We start from the raw sequence: 20,020 nt of genomic DNA on the forward strand, positions 1-20,020 counted from the left end.
TTTTTACTAATTAAGCTCTCTGCCCTTGTAATCTTTCCCACAGACCTTTCCTACTGCGCTATTTATATAGATCTTATCACATCTTCCTGTCTATTTTCCACACAGACCTCACAAACACCTGAAATTCCATCAATTTCTCACACATCTATTGGAGAAAGTGTTAGGAAGCAGAGACTCTGTCACCCTTGTTTACTGCACTTGGGACCTTCACTCAAAGCCCAATAGATGGAGCTGGAGAAATGGGTCTAAGAAGCACATACTACTGTTGCAGAGGATCCCAGTTCAGCTCAGTTCCCATCATCCACACTGGTCAGCTAATAATCATCCTGAAAACTCCAGTTCTAGAGGATCCAGCACCTTTGTCTGGTCTCCAAAGATAACTGCACTCATGTGTACATACCCACACAAAAACACTCACATATACACAATATTAAAATTAAAATAAAATATATTTTAGAATCCAGTAGATGCTCACTATGCATTTGCTGAATGAATGAATGGATTCCAGAGAAAGAATTCAACACGACTATGAAACTGAGTTTCATCCCAGGTAAAAAGGCAATTTGGGAATTTCCTATAGCAAATAATTATCCCAGGAATTTAAAAGTCAAGCAGAGTTTAAAAAGCAACAAGATTGACTAGAATCTAAACACAATGCTAAAGTGACATTTATATTATCATTCCATTTTTCCTCCCTTTACTACTAAGACTTATTTTTAAAATATTCCTGGCTTGAATCCAGAATCATGAGGGATTTATTCTGGGATTACATATTGGAGTTCCAGGGGTCATACATCTAAGTTGTAAGGACTAATGCTTAAAAGAATCAAAGACCTAATACAGAAAAGGAACTTGGCTAAAATGAGAGCCTATAAAAACATTAACCCCTTGAATAATAGTACTACTAAACTTAAGAATTATTGTTAGATTGCTTTAATGAATGCCTACCTTTTCTAGTACTTATCGGTCCACCACGCATAGCCAATACCAGCTTCAAGGTACAACCTTCTGAAATGCTGTAAATGCACAAAAATAAACTATAATCACCAAATAACAATCAGTGTCAAATGAACCACTAATTATGTGCTGATTTGTTTGCCTTACTATACATTCCCTAATATATGAAGAAAGACACAGCAATATGAATAAATATATTGTTTGCCTGTATAAATTACAGAAAGTTTATAAGTTTTCACAAGCTTTTTAAAATGGAGGTCCAGCCTGGTGGTCACCCACCTTTGATCCCAGCACTCCAGAGGCAGAGGCAGGCAGATCTCTGTGAGTTCAAGGCCAGCCTGGTCTACACAGAGAGTGCCAGGATAGCCAGAATTATACAGAGAAACACTGTCTTGAAAAATACAAAAAGTAGGCCCAAGAAAGAAAGGAAACTTAGTCAAAACCCAAAGAATGAGGAAACAGAAAATTTATTCAATAGAATAAAAATAACACTGCAAATCCACCAGTTCTGCCAACTCCTGGTGTTCTTCCATCTCTCAGCCTCCTAACTCCTTTGTCATCAGTGAAATAAATTACATGAAAGAAAAGAGAAAGGTAAAATGTCAGAAAGCACATTTGTAACCACAGGTGCACACAGTACCACTTCTTAAAGAGAAAGGGGGCCTAATGAACAAAATCTCAGAGGAGAGCAACTCTCTTATGCCCAAAACATGGCCAGGAAAGAATGGGTCAATATTCAGAGAAAAAAGCAAAAAGACAAGAAGTTAATACAACCATATAAGAAGGCAAGGACGAAGAGCTCGGCATGAAAAGTTAAAGGTGAACAACAAACATCAGAGAACGAAGATCAAGAGCAAAGGTGGTACTGAGACAACACATCTAGAGGTCAGAATTCAGGATGAAAGCTGGGATCAAGCTGTTCAGGAGAGACATGAAGAAAAGCACCGGTGTGTGGAGTTACAACACTGCGCACCTATAAAGCTGCTAATAGATAGTTACACTCACTTGTAATCATTCAAGCAATAATCATCTTCAAGCTCCATGTTATTCCAAATTAAATGCTGCTGACAGATGGGAATACCTTAAGGAAAGGTGATAATAAAAAGTGTTTAAATGTCAATACCATCTCTAAAGAGCATGATAGAATGCTGTGTCATTAAAGAACTAAGAATACTTATGAATTAAACACATTTCTGGTTCAAGCACTCTGGCCTAACAGCTGTCCTCTTCAATGTATGACTGGTACCACTTTTATTTATCCAGTAGCCAAGAAAGACAATTTCATGTGTCTTTTGTAATCATCATCACTCTTACCTTTAAATACTCGTGGTTTACCATGGCATATGCACTCCCATTGAAATGCTACTCTATTCCCCACGAATCTTAGGAGATTTTCTGATTACTATTTAGGTTGCCATGATGTATATCTAAGTATTCTGGTATATATATAATACATAAGATAGAAACTGAAAGAATCTGCACCATAGCCTGGGTGGCCTAAATAATAGAAATATGTGTCTCATGGTTCTTGGAGCCGATGAAATCCAGGTTCCAAATAGGTTCATTCAAAGGTCACTTTTCTTGGCATGTTAGTTACCAATCCCCTGTAGAGTCACATGGCCTTTTCTTTCTGTGAGAACACTAAGAACTCTCACGTCTCTTCTTACAAAGATACTATCATGACAACTGCACCCTAAGACCTTATGTTGCCCTAAATTATATACTAAAGGACCTAATCTATAAGTGCCTTCACATTGGGGATTAAGGCTTCAACCAAAGAATTATAGAAGAAGCATTCCTTTTTATTTTAAAAAAGATTCATTTGGGATAAGAGATAGCACACTGCACCCATGCATCGACTGCTAGAATCCCTGGGGAATAAAAGGGAGCTTTTTGGAGAGCAGCCTTCCTGACGGTAGGAACACACTAGCTTTAGCTGGAAAGAAAGAGTAGGAGAAAATTCTGGAGAACATAACAGGAAAGAAACTGCAAATTGTGATGTGAAGGCCTCAGTGCTGACTGGGGAGTGCTGTCTTCCTAGAAAGGAGGGATGTGGCACAGGGGGTTGAGACCTCTGCTCCAGAAGACAGCCTCTAACAAAGCACACAGTTGCACTGTGTTTTCAATAACAGCAGGGAGAGGAGGAGGAGTGTAGCAAGCTGCGTGAAGCCACACCTGATGGCAATGTAGAGAGCTGCGTGGAGTCGCACATGATGGTGCTGGCTCCCGCCCTCCGCAATCCCGAAAGCGAGTGCTCTCTGTGTAATCAACTCCTATGGCTAAGGCCTGATTTATGCTATTATCACGCAATGACTGTCAGCTGCTTGCATATGCATGGACCTATGGGCAGTGCCCACCTGGCAATCCGGGGTTGGTTGCCCATGCTGCTGGGAGAGGTTTGCCCGGAGAGAGAGAGAGAGAGAGAGAGAGAGAGAGAGAGAGAGAGAGAGAGAGAGAGATTTTACAATTGTCAAAAGGTCCTGAATAAAACTGCAGTGAGAAGAGCTCCGGTGTGTCGTGCGTCCTCCTTGCTGGCCGAGGGGGACCGCGACAGACAGTTGGTGGCCCGTACGGGGACAAGACAAGTGGTGGCCCGTACGGGGATCCTCCAAACCTCTCTCCGTGGAGCCCAGAACTTGCTGCAGTCAGGGGGTGCACCGGATAATCCTCAGGTAAAGACTGGGGATCCGCGAAAAATGCGGGTTTTCCACTCTCGCCGGTAGAAGGGAGAGTGGGGGTAATGAGAGCCACGACCAAAGTGGACGGTTTAAAGTAAAAATAAAAGGAAGAATGGGATTTTAGAATGGGCGCTTCAACATCACACCTGATTTTTCTGGCTCTTAATGAGCTGTTACGGAGCGCATTGGAAAGATTTTTGACTGAATGTGACACAATTGCTCCTTGGTTTGCCGTCTCTGGCAATCTTAATGTGTCATCCTGGGACAAGCTTGGTAGAGATCTGAATTTTGCTGCAGAACAAGGTACGCTAAGGAAGGGAGTTAGATTCATGTGGTTTGAATTACCGAGACCTCCTGAGTTTGCAGTGGAGAGTGAGCAGCTGCGGCTCCAAGGCCAAGCAGCGCTGAGGGTCTGCAAACCTGCAAACACCCAGGACCTGCCTTGAGGACCAACAAGGCCAGAACGCTAGGCCACTCCCAGCATGTGCCTCAGGGCATAGAAGTGCAGCACAACCAGGGCTGTTCTGCGCTGCCACGCCTCCACCTTCCAGCTTGGTTGGGAGGTAGAGTCCCCTCCTCTCTCCAGTCGCTGCCGCGACCTGTGTCCAAGCGCAGCTGAAAATGGCAGTAAGAATGCAACGTCCCCGCTCAGCAGGAAGTAGCCAGAGAGATTGACAACGTCCAAATTCCCTATAATTTAAGTGGGGTCCCTTCAGAGCAGCAAGCCTGCTTCCCTGAGTTCCGCTCCACTCCGTGCACCAGTCTGGACCCAGAACGAATGCAGCTGGGGCAGAAAGGCAGCTGGAGCAGAGCATTGCTAGGTGGCTGTGGTGGAAGGCACATTGTCTCAGCAGTCGGTGCCTAGCCTGGCGGATGCCACAGCAGTGCTAAGAGTATCAGCAAAGGCAACAACAAGTGCTGGAGCTGAGACAAGCTGGAGCACAGACCCCACAGGGCTGCACAAGAACGCAGCATAGCCATGGGGCAAGGAAAAGGTAATGGCAGTTTTAGGCTCTGCACGCTGCTGAAGAGTCTGCGACAGAGCGAATTTAAATCAAGAGACTGCCCTATTGTAAGAGCAGGTACCTGTGTGTACTGTTTTAGCCAAAGGGTTGGTAGAATACCGTAGCCCAAATGGGAGGTTGGGTCTAATGGTGATTAGGAACCCTACTGCTGGCAATCTCAACACCTGTTGTCATGGGCATTTATCTTTAAATCCTGTGTAAGATCAGACAACTCATGAGAATACAGCATATGGTCATTTAGCAGAAGCAGGATCAGCTGAGCTGCTAGGGAAGCCAAAGAGGTGCACGAGGGAGGTGTCTTCCATGCACTCAGCTGACAAGAATGAATGTGCCACGGGGGTATGGCAGCTGGGGTATGTTGAGAGGCAAGTCCATACCCTAGTCTGTCAGACATTTCTATCCATCCAGGGCTGTGTGTGACCAGCATTCAGTATGAAAGATTAACCCATGCAGCTAATTTGTCTAAAGAATTGTCTAGATATCTTTTAGGTAATTGGACTGGTGAATTCAAAAACAACTGGAAAAGCTGCGGATGACGATTGCGACTGCAGATTCCACACGCATGGATACCAGCCTGGCAGAAGGACTATCCTCCTGGATCACTCCATGGATCATCTGAAGGAGTGGGCGGGAGTAGGAGCCCTAGCAGGCTTAATGGTGCTTGCCTCCCTGGTATGCCTGTGGTGTGTCTGTCACATAAGGGTTTCACAGCATTGCAATGCAGTTATGATCATTCAGGCCTTCACGGCCATTGAAGCAGGACAGTCTCCCCAAGTTTGGCTATCTTAAAAGAGATAGAAGCGAGCACAGGATGCGAGGCTTGCGCACTGCACTTGAGGGTAAGCATACATCAACCTCAAGAAGAGCAAGTCTGATTGCATGTCGGTTGGTGTCTAACTCCCACCTCTGTAAAAGGACACCGGACAGGTCTAGTGTTCTCTGGGTGGATGACACCTGGACAGACACTAGTACATGTTCCATTTTTAACAGAGATCAGACCTCTACTCTTGCCTGTTGCTTTACAAAACAAAAAGGGGGAACTGTAGCGAGCTGCGTGAAGCCACACCTGATGGCAATGTAGAGAGCTGCGTGGAGTCGCACATGATGGTGCTGGCTCCCGCCCTCTGCAATCCCAAAAGCGAGTGCTCTCTGTGATAATCAACTCCTATGGCTAAGGCCTGACGCAATGATTGTCAGCTGCTTGCATATGCATGGACCTATGGGCAGTGCCCACCTGGCAATCCGGGGTTGGTTGCCCATGCCTTCTTAAGGGCTGGGAGAGGTTTGCCCGGAGGGAGAGAGAGAGAGGAGAGAGGAAAAGAGAGAGATTTTACAATTGTCAAAAGGTCCTGAATAAAACTGCAGTGAGAAGAGCTCCGGTGGTCGCATCATCCTTGCTGGACGAGGGGGGCCGCGACAGGAGGAAGAGGGAGAGAGTGGGAAGGGAAGGAGCAAGAGAGGAGTAGAGAAAGGTAGAAGACAGACTTTAAGAGCTGCACCTACACAGGGCAGGAAGGTTCTAGGGAAATCCTCCTTTCTTCTGGGCACTTGACTGCAGCAGCCATTTTCAAAAACTCCCTGATGAGTAAGCCCCTAGACAGCTCTAGAGAGAAAGACCCCAACCTGTTCTGCTCACCCTGGGAACCTAGGGCATGTGTCTCAGGACTATGGTTGAGGACCGAGGATAGGGACAGCTCTGAGTCACAATCACACAGATGGAAATTTGGCCTGGTGGGCCATGTAGAGAAATGGTTCTCAATCTTTGGATCACAATCCCTTTGAAGTCAAATGGCCCTTTCACAGCGGTTGCCTAAGACCATCAGAAAACACAGATATTTACATTATGATTCATAACAGTAGCAAAATTATAGTTATGAAGTAGTAATAAAAATATTATGGTTGGGGGTCACCACTACATGAAGAACTGTATGAAAAGGTCACAGCATTAGGAAAAGTTGAGAGCTACTGACTTAGAGGCAGACTTCATACACAGCAGGGCAACACAGAAACAGGACCAACAAAAATGTCTGTCTCTGCCTTACTGCCATGAGCAACCAGACAGCTAAAGGGCTACCCAACAGCACAGAGGCAGACTGGTACATGCAACCCTACTAGGATCTACACAGAAGCAGTCTCAGTTACTTCTTGGGGTCCAAATCTGCTTCAAGAGGAATACACAGAGATAGATCAACAACCCCCGTTCCTGGACTTCCCCGCACCCCAGGGACACTGCACAGCCAAGACCAGCATCCATGTCACAGCCACATAAAGTCAGGACCGATTAACAGATTCCTTCAGCAAGAGACTACACAGAGGCAGGCCTTCTCCAGGCCCTCTTTCTCTGTCAAGGAAAGGAAACCCTGCACTCCTCACAAAATTCTTTCCTTCACTTCAAAAGAAAAACGTGTAATTATTTATTTAATGAGTTTCACATTGTGTATAATCTATTTTGATCATACTAACCCCCCTTATCCTCTCTCAATCACCCAGCCATTCCTTCTTCACAACAGGTACCCCTCCTCCTATTTTAGGCATTTTCCAATGATCCACTGAATTTAATTAGGGTTGCCTACATGAGCTTGGCTGTGGTGTTATTTACTAGAGCATGAAAAACTTAGCAATGGCTGCAATACTGAAAAAAGAATTACTGATCCCGTGTCACAGGCATTAATTGACAACAGCTTCTAGGAGTGGCATCTCATAAACACACCTGCCCCATCCCTTCTAGAATGTGTTAACCGTTCCATCTTGTACATGTAGCCTCAGCCGTGAGTTCAGTGGAATAGCCATATCACGTTCAGAAGACAATGCATGTAGCCTCAGCCGTGAGTTCAGTGGAATAGCCACATCACGTTCAGAAGACAATGCAGGATGCCCCTCTTCATCCCCTGGCTCTTCTTTAGTTCAGTTCAAAGTTCTCTAACCTTGAAGCAGGTAGGATTCAGAAGTCTCATTTGGGGCTGAGAGCTCAACAGTCACTTACTCTGAGTACTCTGACCAGTTAGGAGTCTTTGCATTAACCACTGCCCAATGCAAAAAGAAGTTGCTCTAACCACAGATGACAGCAGCAGAAATCTATAAGTATAAACATAATATTTCCAAGGCATTTTGACAATGGTTCATTTAGCAAAGCAGTAATAATTTCAAACGCTAAGGCCTACAGACTCCATAGCCATGGGCTTTTGACTAGGATTACAGTATCAGGCATGAATTCCCTTCTGTAGTGCGGGCCTCAGATTCAACCAGAGAGTGGATGCCCCGTAAGAGTCACACCACGACTGCACCACTGGTCCCATCTTCCCTCGCAGCTCAGGATTTTAGTATGAAGGGCCCATATCTGGGCAAGACATTGATGACTTTTCTCCCCCAACAGCCTGCATCACTTTGAGCACAAGGAAGAAGCTCCTAGCTCATTTCCAGCTTGGTTTCTCTAGGTCCTGCTGACAAACTGGGTTGTGTCCTCAGTAACAGAGTCTTGCCTTCTAGTTCTGGTGGACAACCAAGAATAACAGCGATAGTCTGTATTGCTTTGTGTACCTCTAGGGACTTCCTGACCAATACTTGTAAAGAAGAATATTACACTTGGCAATGGTATTTTTTTAAAACAACCTATGACTCTGGGAGTAACATTAACCACCCATGCAGGATACCACTATGTTCAAACTCCTTTTTAAAAAAAATTATATTTACAATCACATTTTTTTTTACTTGCTAACTTTTCTGCTTTTAACTACCTGCCTTTTTTAGTACTAATGTAGATCAATGGAAAGATGAACCATTTGCATAATTTCCCATTACTGTGTAGAAGCTACATAACTCTAAATAACTATTCCAAAATTGTAAAAGATCATACCCAACAATATAATACCTATAGATAATCATAGTTGTGTGATTCTTGTGAGGAATATTAAGCCCTGAGCCCTCTTCATTCCAAGCAACTCCATCTTCATTTAAAAGTGCCTGTTAATATAATTTTAAATCTTTTTTGATTTTCTTAAATCTTCACGTTTTATTAAAGAACCATTCATTGTTCTCCAACAAGTGCTCCATCATTTGCCCCAGCTAGACCGACACACACTAGACAATGGCAACCACACCAGCCTGCAAGGTCTCCTAGGAGAACCACTGGCTTCAGTCTCTGGTAAGAGTGTCTTATCAGTAACATCAAGTTTTCTTTTCTCTATGAATACCTTCATTTGTCCTCATTCTAAGTATACGTGGGACTGTTCCCTCAGCATGATGAAGACAACACTTCACTGTCCTTGAGCTCCCATTACTGTGGATAAAAAGTCTACTGTTAAGCCCAGATCTTGGCTTATAATACCTTCTCCAATTAAAACCAGAGAACACTGCTCCCTGGAAAACTAGTACTAGTCAGATTTTGTCCACTTGAAATAAGAGTCAGCTGGTAAGAAAGAAGCTCGGCTGAAGAATTCACCCTGTCAGCATGGCCTAGGGATAGGTCTATGGGGCACTGTCTTAAGATTTACTTTGTGTGTGAGTGTTTTCCTGCATGTATGTCTATGAGAAGTGTACACCTGGTATCTGCAGAGGTCAGAAAAGTGCACAGAATCCCCTAGAACTTATAAACTACCACGTGGATGCTGGGAATGGAATCCAGGTCTTCTGCTGGCGCAGCATATGATCTTAACCATTGAGCCACCTCTCCAGCCCTGGGATAGTTTCTTACTGGCTAAATTGTTGTGAGAGGGCTCTGACTTCATCTGGACAGTGCCTCCCTAGGCAGCTGGGTCTGTCTACAAGAAAAGTAGGTAAGCAAGCCAGCCAGAGAAACAAGCCAGTAATCAGAACTCCCCCACAATCCCCATTTCAGTTCCTGCCTCAAGCTCCTGCCCTGGCTTTCCTGGATGATGGACGATACGCTGTATGCTATAATAAACCCTTTCCTCCACAAGTTGCTTTTGGTTATGAATTTAAAACAGGAAGCAAAGTAGGACAGAAACTAGGACTAGGAACAAGGTATTACTGCAATGGGCCTGACTGTGGGTTTTCAGCACAGGACTTCTTTTGTGAAAGGAAGATGTAGATTTGGTAGCTTTGGAGCTGAAAAAGCCACTGACTGAATGCTCAGACCTTAATGGGCTGTTCTGGGGAAGCTTGAAAGATAAAAATGCTAAAGAAATGCAGAAAACAGGAGGCCTGACTTACAAAGTTTCAAAAGGAAGGAAACTAGCCAGGACCACGCATGTGATACATTCTAATTAAGAATGTGTTGGTTTTGATCAACCAAGGATGAAGAATCAGCAGTGATAACAAGAGGCCAAACACCAATGAAGCGAAACCTTGCTTTATGGGGACACTGGTTAGCTGGAGCTGAGAATTTAGAGATGATGGACGAGAGCAAGATATTACGGTGAACTCTGCTGGAAAGTATTTCTTCAGGGGTAGCACACAGACCTGTGGTCCAAGGCTGCACCTCAAGCTGACAGTCAAAACTGGTAAAGTGTAAGCGTCTCCCACGTGGTACTGGTTTTGAAGTCAAGAATGGGTTACAGAACAGCTGAAGCTTGGCAGTGTGGGAGGCCAAGAGAGGCCATTGGCGGAGGTGCAGCCTAAGTTGCAATGTAAACCCTGAAGTTGATGAGTTCATGAAGAGAAGTTGAGGCTTAGCATCCCAAGAGGCCAAGAAAGGCTTCTAGTGAAGGTGCGGTCTCAGTAGCAGTGGAGACCACAACACACTGGGAGATGTCAGGACTGTTAGACCACCAAGGACAGCAGCAGGTACGGAGGGAAGCTAGTCTGAGCCTACAAGGAAAGTTGTGTGCACTGTGGCTAACAGCTGATAGCCCTTTGGAGCCTAGATGATGTGTGAGAGCCAGGCAGGAGACACTAAACTGTTTATACTGTTAGAGTTTGGTTAGGTTGGGCTTTGACTGAAATTGAGCACTGGTTCTTCACTCTAAAGTAAGTATATGTCTTCTTGTTTATTTTACAGGAACCCACAGTTAAGAGACTTTGGGCTTTTAAAGAGAATTTGGACTTTTAAAACAATGGAATTTTTGAAGATTGTGGGGCTTTCAAAGATGTACTGTATATTAAATTTGTATATTAAAGTTTTATTATGTTTTATTGTGATAGTAACAATAGATAGTGATCACAAAAGAGAAAAAAGTTATGATTGAACAATAATGTGTTTGTGTGTCAGGTTGTCAAGGGTGGACTTGCTGGTTAGTTTTTGCTAACTTAACACAAACCTAGACATAACTGGGAAGAGGGAATCTTTTTGAAGAATTGCCCCCAGACTGGCCTGTGGGGCAGTTTCTTACTTGCTAATTGATGTAGGAGGACCCAGTCCAATTTGGATGGTGCCATCCCCTAGGCAAGTCTTGCTGTACAAGAATAGAAGTGGAGAAAGTCAGAGGAGGTAGCCGGTAAGCAGTGTTCCTCCACGGTCCCTGCTTCAGCCCCTGCCTTATATTCCTGCCTTGGCTTCCCTCAGTGATAGACTTTAACCTGTGTGCTTTTGGCCATGATGTTTATCAAAGCAACAGAAACTTAAACAGGACACTGCTTAAGTGTAGGATAGAGGCAATTACAACATGGCCGCTGACTGAGGAAGAACACCCTTACACACACTTTACTGCAGGGTAAGTTGTATACACCTAAAATCCCAAACTTAGAATGCAGAGGCCAAATTGGGCTACATCCCAAAACTTTATCTCAAAAAAGAAAAACACAATGGTCGCTAAGTTTAGGGAGCAAAAACTGACCCCTAAGCCAATGCTACAAATGCTCGGGCACTAGATTTTTCTCTCCTTCTGCTTTACCTTAGGCCCTTGGGCAACTGCATTGTTGGAAATTCAAAATGAACACCCACTTTATTGTCTATTTTTAAGGATTCATATTTCCTTTTCTTCTTTGCTTTTGTTTTTGAGATGGGTAGCAAAAAGCCCAGGCTGACCTCAAATTAGTATGTAGTAAGGATGACCCTAACCTCTTGATACTCCTGCTTCTACCTCCTAAGTGCTGGGATTATAGACATGTAATACCATGCCCATGTAAGAATCATACTTTCTTATTTAGGCTCTATTTCCATTATATATACTAAACATAAGTTCAGAGAGTTGTTTTTTAAAAAAAAATTCTTTAAAAAAAACTTTGCCAAGGATTGTGTGTGCTTCATTTAAATTACACATTTCATATATTCATATATAACACTACATTACTTATAATGTATTATTATAAGTTAAATTCATAAAGAACTAGGAAACATTTATACCTTAAAGTCAGAATCAAAAGTCTGTTTAGTTTTGGTTTATCTTTTAAGAATTTTGGTTTGCCGGGCGGTGGTGGCGCACGCCTTTAATCCCAGCACTTGGGAGGCAGAGGCAGGTGGATCTCTGTGAGTTCGAGACCAGCCTGGTCTACAAGAGCTAGTTCCAGGACAGGCTCCAAAACCACAGAGAAACCCTGTCTCGAAAAACTTAAAAAAAAAAAATAATAATTTTGGTTTAAGTCAACATCAAATTAAATGCAGAAAAACCTCAAAGTGATTCCACTAAAACCAAGAACAAGACAAGGCTGTCCACTTTACCCATATCTATTTAATATAGTCCTTGAAGTTCTAGCTAGAGCAATAAGACAACAAAAGGAGATCAAGGGAATTCAAATTGGAAAGAAAGAAGTCAAACTTTCGCTATTGCTAATGATATGATAGTATACATAAGTGACCCTAAAAACTCTACCAGGGAACTCCTACAGCTCATAAATACCTTCAGTAATGTGGCAGGACAAAGATCAACTAAAAAAAAAAAAGTCAGTAGCCCTCTTATATACAAATGATAAAGAAGCTGAAAAAGAAATCAGAGAAATATCACCATTCACAAAAGCCAGATTTAACATAACTATCTTGGGGTAACACTATCCAAAGAAGTGAAAGACCTATGATAAGAACTTTAAGTCTTTGAAGAAAGAAACTGAAGAAGATACCAGAAAATGGAAAGATTTCCCATGCTCTTGGACAGGTATGATCAACATAATAAAAATGGCAACCCTATCAAAAGCAATCTATAGATTCAAGGCAATACCTATTAAAATTCCAACACAATTCTTCACAGACCTTGAAAAGACAATACTCAACTTCATATGGAAAAACGAAAAAAACAAGGATAGCCCAAACAATCCTGTACAATAAAGTAACTTCCAGGGGCATCATTATCCCTGACATCAAGCTCTATTACAGAGCTACAGCAATGAAAACATCCTGGTACGGGCATAAAAACAGAGAGGTTGGCCAACGGAATAGAATCAAAAACCCAGATATTAATCCACAATCTTAGAAACACCTGAGTTTTGACATAGAAGCTAAAATTACACAATGGAAAAAAGAAAGCATCTTCAACAAATTGTGCTGGCATAACTGGATGTCAACATGTAGAAGAATGAAAATAGATTCATATCTATCCCCATGCACAAAACTCAAGTCCAAATGGATTAAAGACCTCAATATAAATCCGACCACACTGAACCTGATAAAAGAAAAAGTAGAAAGTCGCCTTCAATGCATGAGCACAGGAGACCACTTCCTAAATATAACACCAGTAGCACAGACACTGAGAGCAACAATTAATAAATGGGACCTCCTGAAACTTAGAAGCTTCTGTAAGGCAAAGAATATAGACAATAAGACAAAAAGGCAGCCTACTGAATGGGAAAAGATCTTCGCCAACCCAACATCAGACAGAGGTCTAATCTCTAAAATATATAAAGAACTCAAGAAATTAGACATCAAAATCCCAAATAATCCAATTTAAAAATGAATTATAGATCTCAAAAGAGAATTCTCAACAGAAGGATCTCAAATAACCAAAAGACACTTAAGGAGATGTTCAACATCCTTAGACATCTGGGAAATGCAAATCAAAATGACTCCTAGATACCATCTTACACCTGTAAGAATGGCTAAGATAAAAAAAAAAAAAAAAAAAAAAAAAAAAAACCGATAACTTATGCTGGAGAGGATGTGGAGTAAGGGGAACACTCCTCCATTGCTGGTGAAAACGCAAACTTGTACAAACACTCTGGAAATCAGTATGGCAGTTTCTCAGAAAATTGGGAACCAACCTACCTCAAGACCCAGCAAAACCAAAGGATACTCAATTATATTACAAAGATATTTGTTCAATTATGTTCATAGCAGCATTATTTGTAATAGCCAGAACATGAAAACAACCTAGATGCCCCTCAACCAAAGAATGGATAAAGAAAATATGGTACATGTGCATAATGGAGTATTACTCAGTGGTTTAAAAAAACAACAAAAAAACACCACAATGATATCTTGAAATTTTCAGGCAAATGAATGGAACTAGAAAAAAACACCCCACCCTGAGTGAGGTAACCCAGACCCATAAAGATGAACATGGTGCTCACTCATAAGTGGATACTAGCTGTAAAGCAAAGGATAACAAGCCTATAGTCAATGACCCTAGAGAAGCTACGAAACAGGGAGAACCCTAAGAGAAACATATAGATTTCCCTGGGAAGGGGAAATAGACAAGATCTTCTGAGAAAAATTAAGAGCCTGGAGGTGGGGGAGAATAGAAGATGAAAGGGGAAGTTGAAGGGGGAGGGGGAGGAGAACATGAGGGAATGGGATTGTTGAGAAGGGGAAAACAGATATGGAGAGTAAGGAAAGAGATAACTTGGTGAAGAAGCCATTATGGGGCTAGCAAGAAACCTGGCTCTACAGAAATACCCAGGACTGGCCTTGCCCTATAGTTAGATTGATGACTATCTTAAATGTCATCATAGAAGCTTCATCTAGCAACTGATAGAAGCAGAGGCAGAGATCTACAGCAGAGTACTAGGCTGAGCTCCCAGAGTCCAGTTGAAGAGAGGGAGGAGTGAAAATATGAGCAAAGTGGTCAAGACCATGATGGGGACACCCAATGAAACAGCTTACCAGAGTTAATGAGACCCACAAACTCTTGTCTGACAGGGAAGGAACCAAACTAGGTCCTCTGAATGCATGTGACAGTTGTATGGCTGAGGCAGATTGTGGGGTCACTGGCAGTGGGGCCAGGATTTAAGCCTACTGCTTGGACTGGCTTTTTGGAACCCATTCTCTTTGGAGAGATACCTTGCTCAGCCTAGATATAGTAGGGAGGGCCTCAGTCCTTCCTCAAAGCAATGTTACTAGACCTTGTTGACTCTCCATGGGGAAGCCTTATCCTCACTGAGGAGTGGGTTGGGGGTGGAGTCAGGACAGTGGAAGGAGTGGGAACTGGGATTGGTATGTAAAATGAGAAAAGATAGTTTAAAAAAAAAAGAATGGGGTCTTGCAAAGTGGTGAAGCTGGCTTCAGCCTCATGAATAACCTTGCTGAACAGAAGTCTGCTTTTGTCTACTTTTGAGTAAGTTAAATTTGAATTTATAATATCAATGAAACTCACTGCATTTCTTATTGAAGAAAATAAGAAAAAGCAAGTACAATGAGTTTCATTGATAAGATAAATTCAAATTTATGCAGTCCTCTACAAATCACTACCATATTTACCATAAATGTTCTATTTACTTGCATCACCCACAATTAGTGAGTAGTAAGATGTTTTAAATCTCTCAAGTTTGGAAATAAAGGTATACTTCTAAATAATTCAGAGACCAAAGAAGACAAAAAATAAGGGAAAATTTAAACTCATCAGGACTCAAAATAGTAAAAAGAAAACAAAGTTGAATGAATACAGGGGCATATGCATGTGTGTGGGTGTGTTCCCCTACATGTGTGCATGTATGAGGTTGTTTTCTAACCTCCACTATACACATGCACTGCAGAATACTCACATCCACATACACAATACAGATACAGACACAGACACACAAGGCAGGTTTTTTAAAAAAGAAACAAAGAGAGGATGCATTCAGTGAGAAAGGGGAGTAAAATGCTGAAAGTTTGGGGAAACTCCCAACCTAGATTTGTGTCTCTATAAAGTTACCTTTCAAAAACAAAGGGGGGGGGGTAATGAATATTGAGGATGGAAAGTTGTTTTAGTTTCTCTGCTGTTGTGATAAAAACAGACAAAAATCTTGGGGTGCAAGGGGTTTATTTTCTATTACAGGTTACAGTCCATTACCAAGGGAACCTGGAGATGTACTGAAGCAGAGAACATGGAGGAATGCTGTTTACTGGCTTGCTCCGCTACTTTTCATATACAGCCCAAGCCCATGTGCCTAAGAACAGCACCACCTAGAGTGGGATGGGACCTCACCTACATCAATATGTGATTAAGAAAATTTCCCCACAGACATGTCCAGGGACCAATCTAAAAGCAGCAATTCCCCATTTTGAGGTTCCAGCTCCCTATTTTGTGTCAAGCCAACAAAAACTAGTAAACATAAAAGGTCTAAGCTAGATAATAACAAAGTAAGATGGGGAACAAGCAGAGATTTAAGGCAGGACAAACAAAAGTAAGGGTATACAAAAAAGCCATAAACCAAATTTTCCATCTGGTAAGCTAACTGAAAAAAAAAATTTGATAAAGTATCTCAGAAAGTAGATGCATCAAGCTGGTAACTTGAATTAGATCCCTGGAATTTGCATGATGTGAGAAGGAAACTGACTTCTGCAAATCTTATAACCTACACACACCTGTCATGGAATGCCTGCTCACAAAGGCATGCAAGTGTATGCAAACACACACACACACACACATACACAGAGAGAGAGAGAGAGAGAAATACATATAATAAAAAATTTTAATTGTTTTTACAAAATTAGTTTAGATAAAGGTAACTTGCATTAGTGAATAATGATACTCCCATTAGGTTATTAATAGAACATTTCAGATCCCAAAACAGGGAGTGAGTTATCTTGCTATAAGTTGTTTCTCAAGGAAGCAATCCCTGAGGCCCTGAAAACAATGCAAACAATTGCCACTGCAGAACTATTGCTGCCAGAGATGGTGATGAAGTCTTTAATCCCAGCACTTGGAAGCAGAGGCAACTTGACCTTCCTACAGAGTGAGCTGAAAACATCACATTCTCTAGTCAGAACACACAGAAATGAAGCTGAAACTGAACAAGAAGCTTCTTCCTGCTGGCCAGCCCTCATACTATTAAGGCTCCTGGAGGATTGGTGTCCTCTTATGTAACTGGGGTCCCTGTGTGCTACACTACCAACCACCCAGGAATGATGTGCCCACTGTTGCAATGGTATGACTACGTAGGAGTAGCCAAGTGCAGATCAGATTTGAGGCCTGCTCCACAGGACAGAATTCATGTCTGGCCCTACAGACCAGATCAAAAGCCAGTGGCTGGGGAGTTCATAGGCCCTAATGGGAAACTATTGTTGTTTTGCTAAATGGGCATGATGTGTCTGTTAAATAGCCATTTAAATAACTATGTTTATACCCATTGATTAATGTTTTCAGATTTCTGCAGTGAGCAGTTGGTGTGAGAGGTCCTTCTGTCTACGTGTTGCTCTTATTGGTTAATGAATAAAGAAACTAACTGCCTTGGCCTATTAATAGGACAGAACTTAGGTAGGCGGCGAAAACTGGACTGAATGCTGGGAGGAAGAAGGCAGAGTTGGGGAGCTGCCATGGAGCCGCCAAAGATAGATGTGCTGAAACTTTGCTGGTAGGCCACGACCTCTTGGTGATATAAAAATTAATAGAAATGGGTTAAATTAATATGTAAGAGCTATCCAATAAGAAGCTAGAGCTAATGGGCCAAGCCGTGATTTAATTAATACAGCTTCTGTGTGCTAATTTCGGTTCTGGGCAGCCGGGACAAACAAGCAGCCTCCTCCTACAAGCAGTTGTTAATGTAGACTGATAACTAGACAGTAATGAAGTAACCAACCTTTGAGTGCTCAGCTACAAATGGGACATCTTATCACCTCCTCTTAGGCTCAGAAAGCACTGGAGAACAACAGGTGGAAAGAATGCAAGAGCCAGAGGAAGAGGTGAGGCACTGTCTAAAGGTGTCCTCTGGACATGAACCCCCAGGAGCTGTGATTGCCTGCCTGCACATAAACTATATAATAATACTTATAATAATCCTAGGCCCACTGACATCCTACACCATGTCAGTGGGTGGGAGGCTCACAATGCCTCAAGCTCTCCCTGGTATCCACAGGTAACTAATGATTGCTTAGGAAATGACATTTTCTATAATGGAGTAAGCCACTAATAAGGTACCAAATGTTTGTAAATAACCCCTTGCCTATGCCTTGGTATAAATCCTTAATGAAACTCATAGGGTTATTCATACTCCAGAAAAAAGGCAAAGTATAAACTGAAACAAGAGAAAGTGTGATGAAGGGGAACGAGAAAGGGTAATAGGGGTTTTATGAAAAAGTATTGCCATACATTTATGAAAATGTCATAGAAAGTCTATTATTATGTACAGCTAAAATATACTAATAAAACACTTAAAATGCAAGTAAAATATACTTCCTCAGATAAAAATTGAAGGAATTTGCTGCCAGTAGACACACTTTGCAAAAAATACTAAAAGACGCTTTCAAGAAAGGAAGGTGATACAGCCAAGAGACTCAGATCTGCACAAACTACAAGAAATAAAAAGCAAAATAGAAACTTGCACTCACAAAGAACTAACAGTTAATTCAAAACAATATTAGTAAAAATATACATGATAACCATACTTTATACATTATATGTAGGTGAAATGAATGACATCAATGTCATAAGAAGTGTTAGAATTAGGACCATTTCACTATTGTAAAGTATCTGCACGGCCCATGAAGCAGTGAATTTGAATTAGATGTAAACATCCTGCAAACTCTAGAATGGCTACCTTAAAAAATATATGTGATATTCTAAGAAGGATAAGAAAATAGAATCATATAAAATATTCAAATTAAAATAGCAAAATAAGGAGAGGAAGAAAAATAGCAACTAAAATCAAAGGTAACTAAAAGAAAACAAATACATTAGATATCAGTCTAACCATATTTGAAACCCCATCAGTTAAAATTCAAGAAACTGTCAGATTTATAAACAAAATAAGACTACATGCTAGGAGTGTAGTTCATTTGGTAGAGTGCAATGCCTAACATGCAAGAAGCCCTAGATTTAATCCCTAGCATTGCACAGACTGGGCACACATAGTGGAGCACCCCTGTAATGGCAGTACTTGGGAGATAGAGACACGAGAGTCAGAAACTGAAGATTATCCTCAGCTACACAAAAGGCTCAATGCCAAGATAAGATACATACAACTTTGCCTGAAAAGGGAAAGAAGGAAGGGAGGGAGGGAGGGAGGAAGGAAGGAAGGAAGGAGACAGGACTTGCCAGGCATGGTAGCATAAACATGGTAACAACGGCTTTCAGGAAGCTGAGGCAGACAGATCATTATTTCAAGGTCAGATTGGGAAACAGCAAGTTCCAGGCCTAGCAACAAAGTGAGATCCTATCTCAAAACAAAATAAGAAGCAAAGAAAAAAACTCCACAAAACTCATCATCTGTTATATAGAAAAAATACACTCTATACATAAAGACATATCTACAACAAATACTATCACTAGGTAAGGCACCACCCCTTTGCCACTATTAACTTTCTCAGTCCTGAAGTCTGAGCTCTACTCCATCTGCAGCTACTTCTGCTCTATTTGGATTAGTGTGTGCCTAGGGTGTCTTTCATTTTTACTTTAAATTGGATACTCTTTTCCTTTTATTGAGAAGACATAGTAAACCCTAATATGTACCTAAGAACATGCAAATTATGTGGAAAAATAAATAAACCTTGCACAAAGTTAATCATAAACGTGAAAGATCTCTATAATAAAAACTTCAAAATACTGAAGAAAGAAATTGAGGAAGACACTAGAAGATGGGAAGACCTTCCATGTCCGTGGATTGGAAGAATCACTATCGTAGAAATGGTTGTCTTACCAAAAGCAATATATAGAATTAATGCAATCCCAATCAAAATTCCAGTGACATTCATCACAGATATAGAAAAAAAGTCTTAAAATTAATGTAGAGCACAAGACCTCAGATAGCAAAAGCAATCCTGAGAAACAACAATGCTGGAGGTATCACCACACCTGATTTCAACTCTATAGAGCCATAGACATAAAAACCGCATGGTACTGACCCAAAAACTTATTGATCAATGGAATAGAAGAAAGGGCCTCTGTTACAAGACCATTCAACTACAGCCACCTGATTTCTGACAAAAATACACATTGGAGAAAAGACAGCATCTTCAACAAATTATCTGAATAAACTAAATGTCTACAGGTAGAAAAAAGAAACGAAGGCCTTCTCTCTCTGCATAAAAGTCACCTATACAGCTCAATGACCCTAACTAAGATCTGAACTCTGAAACTGCTGGAGGAAAAAAAAGTAGGGTATGCACTTCAGAATGTAAAT

The 20,020-nt window shown here is 41.6% G+C and overlaps 1 protein-coding gene across 7 annotated transcripts in view; it reads right to left on the minus strand.

Annotated features, from left to right (window-relative positions):
* Zfand4 (zinc finger AN1-type containing 4) overlaps positions 1-20,020 on the minus strand; it is a 93,245-nt gene that overhangs the window by 54,252 nt on the left and 18,973 nt on the right. For 4 of the 7 annotated variants that reach the window (XR_009056335.1, XM_057757416.1, XM_057757370.1 and 1 more), the window contains exons 3-4: positions 1,963-2,038; positions 949-1,016 (exon numbers count right to left, since the gene is read on the minus strand). The exons of 1 other annotated variant lie outside the window; for it this stretch is intronic. Coding sequence is in view for 4 of the 6 variants with exons in the window: in XM_057757416.1 (XP_057613399.1) it covers positions 949-1,016; positions 1,963-2,038 (144 nt within the window). In the remaining 2 variants the exon portion in view is untranslated. Of the gene's footprint in view, positions 1-948; positions 1,017-1,962; positions 2,039-20,020 lie in introns of those variants that run through there. 2 more of the 7 variants (XM_057757525.1, XM_057757789.1) reach the window with 2 other exon arrangements.

This window comes from Chionomys nivalis, chromosome 1 (assembly GCF_950005125.1).
Source record: "Chionomys nivalis chromosome 1, mChiNiv1.1, whole genome shotgun sequence".
In the NCBI taxonomy this organism is placed as follows: domain Eukaryota; kingdom Metazoa; phylum Chordata; class Mammalia; order Rodentia; family Cricetidae; genus Chionomys; species Chionomys nivalis.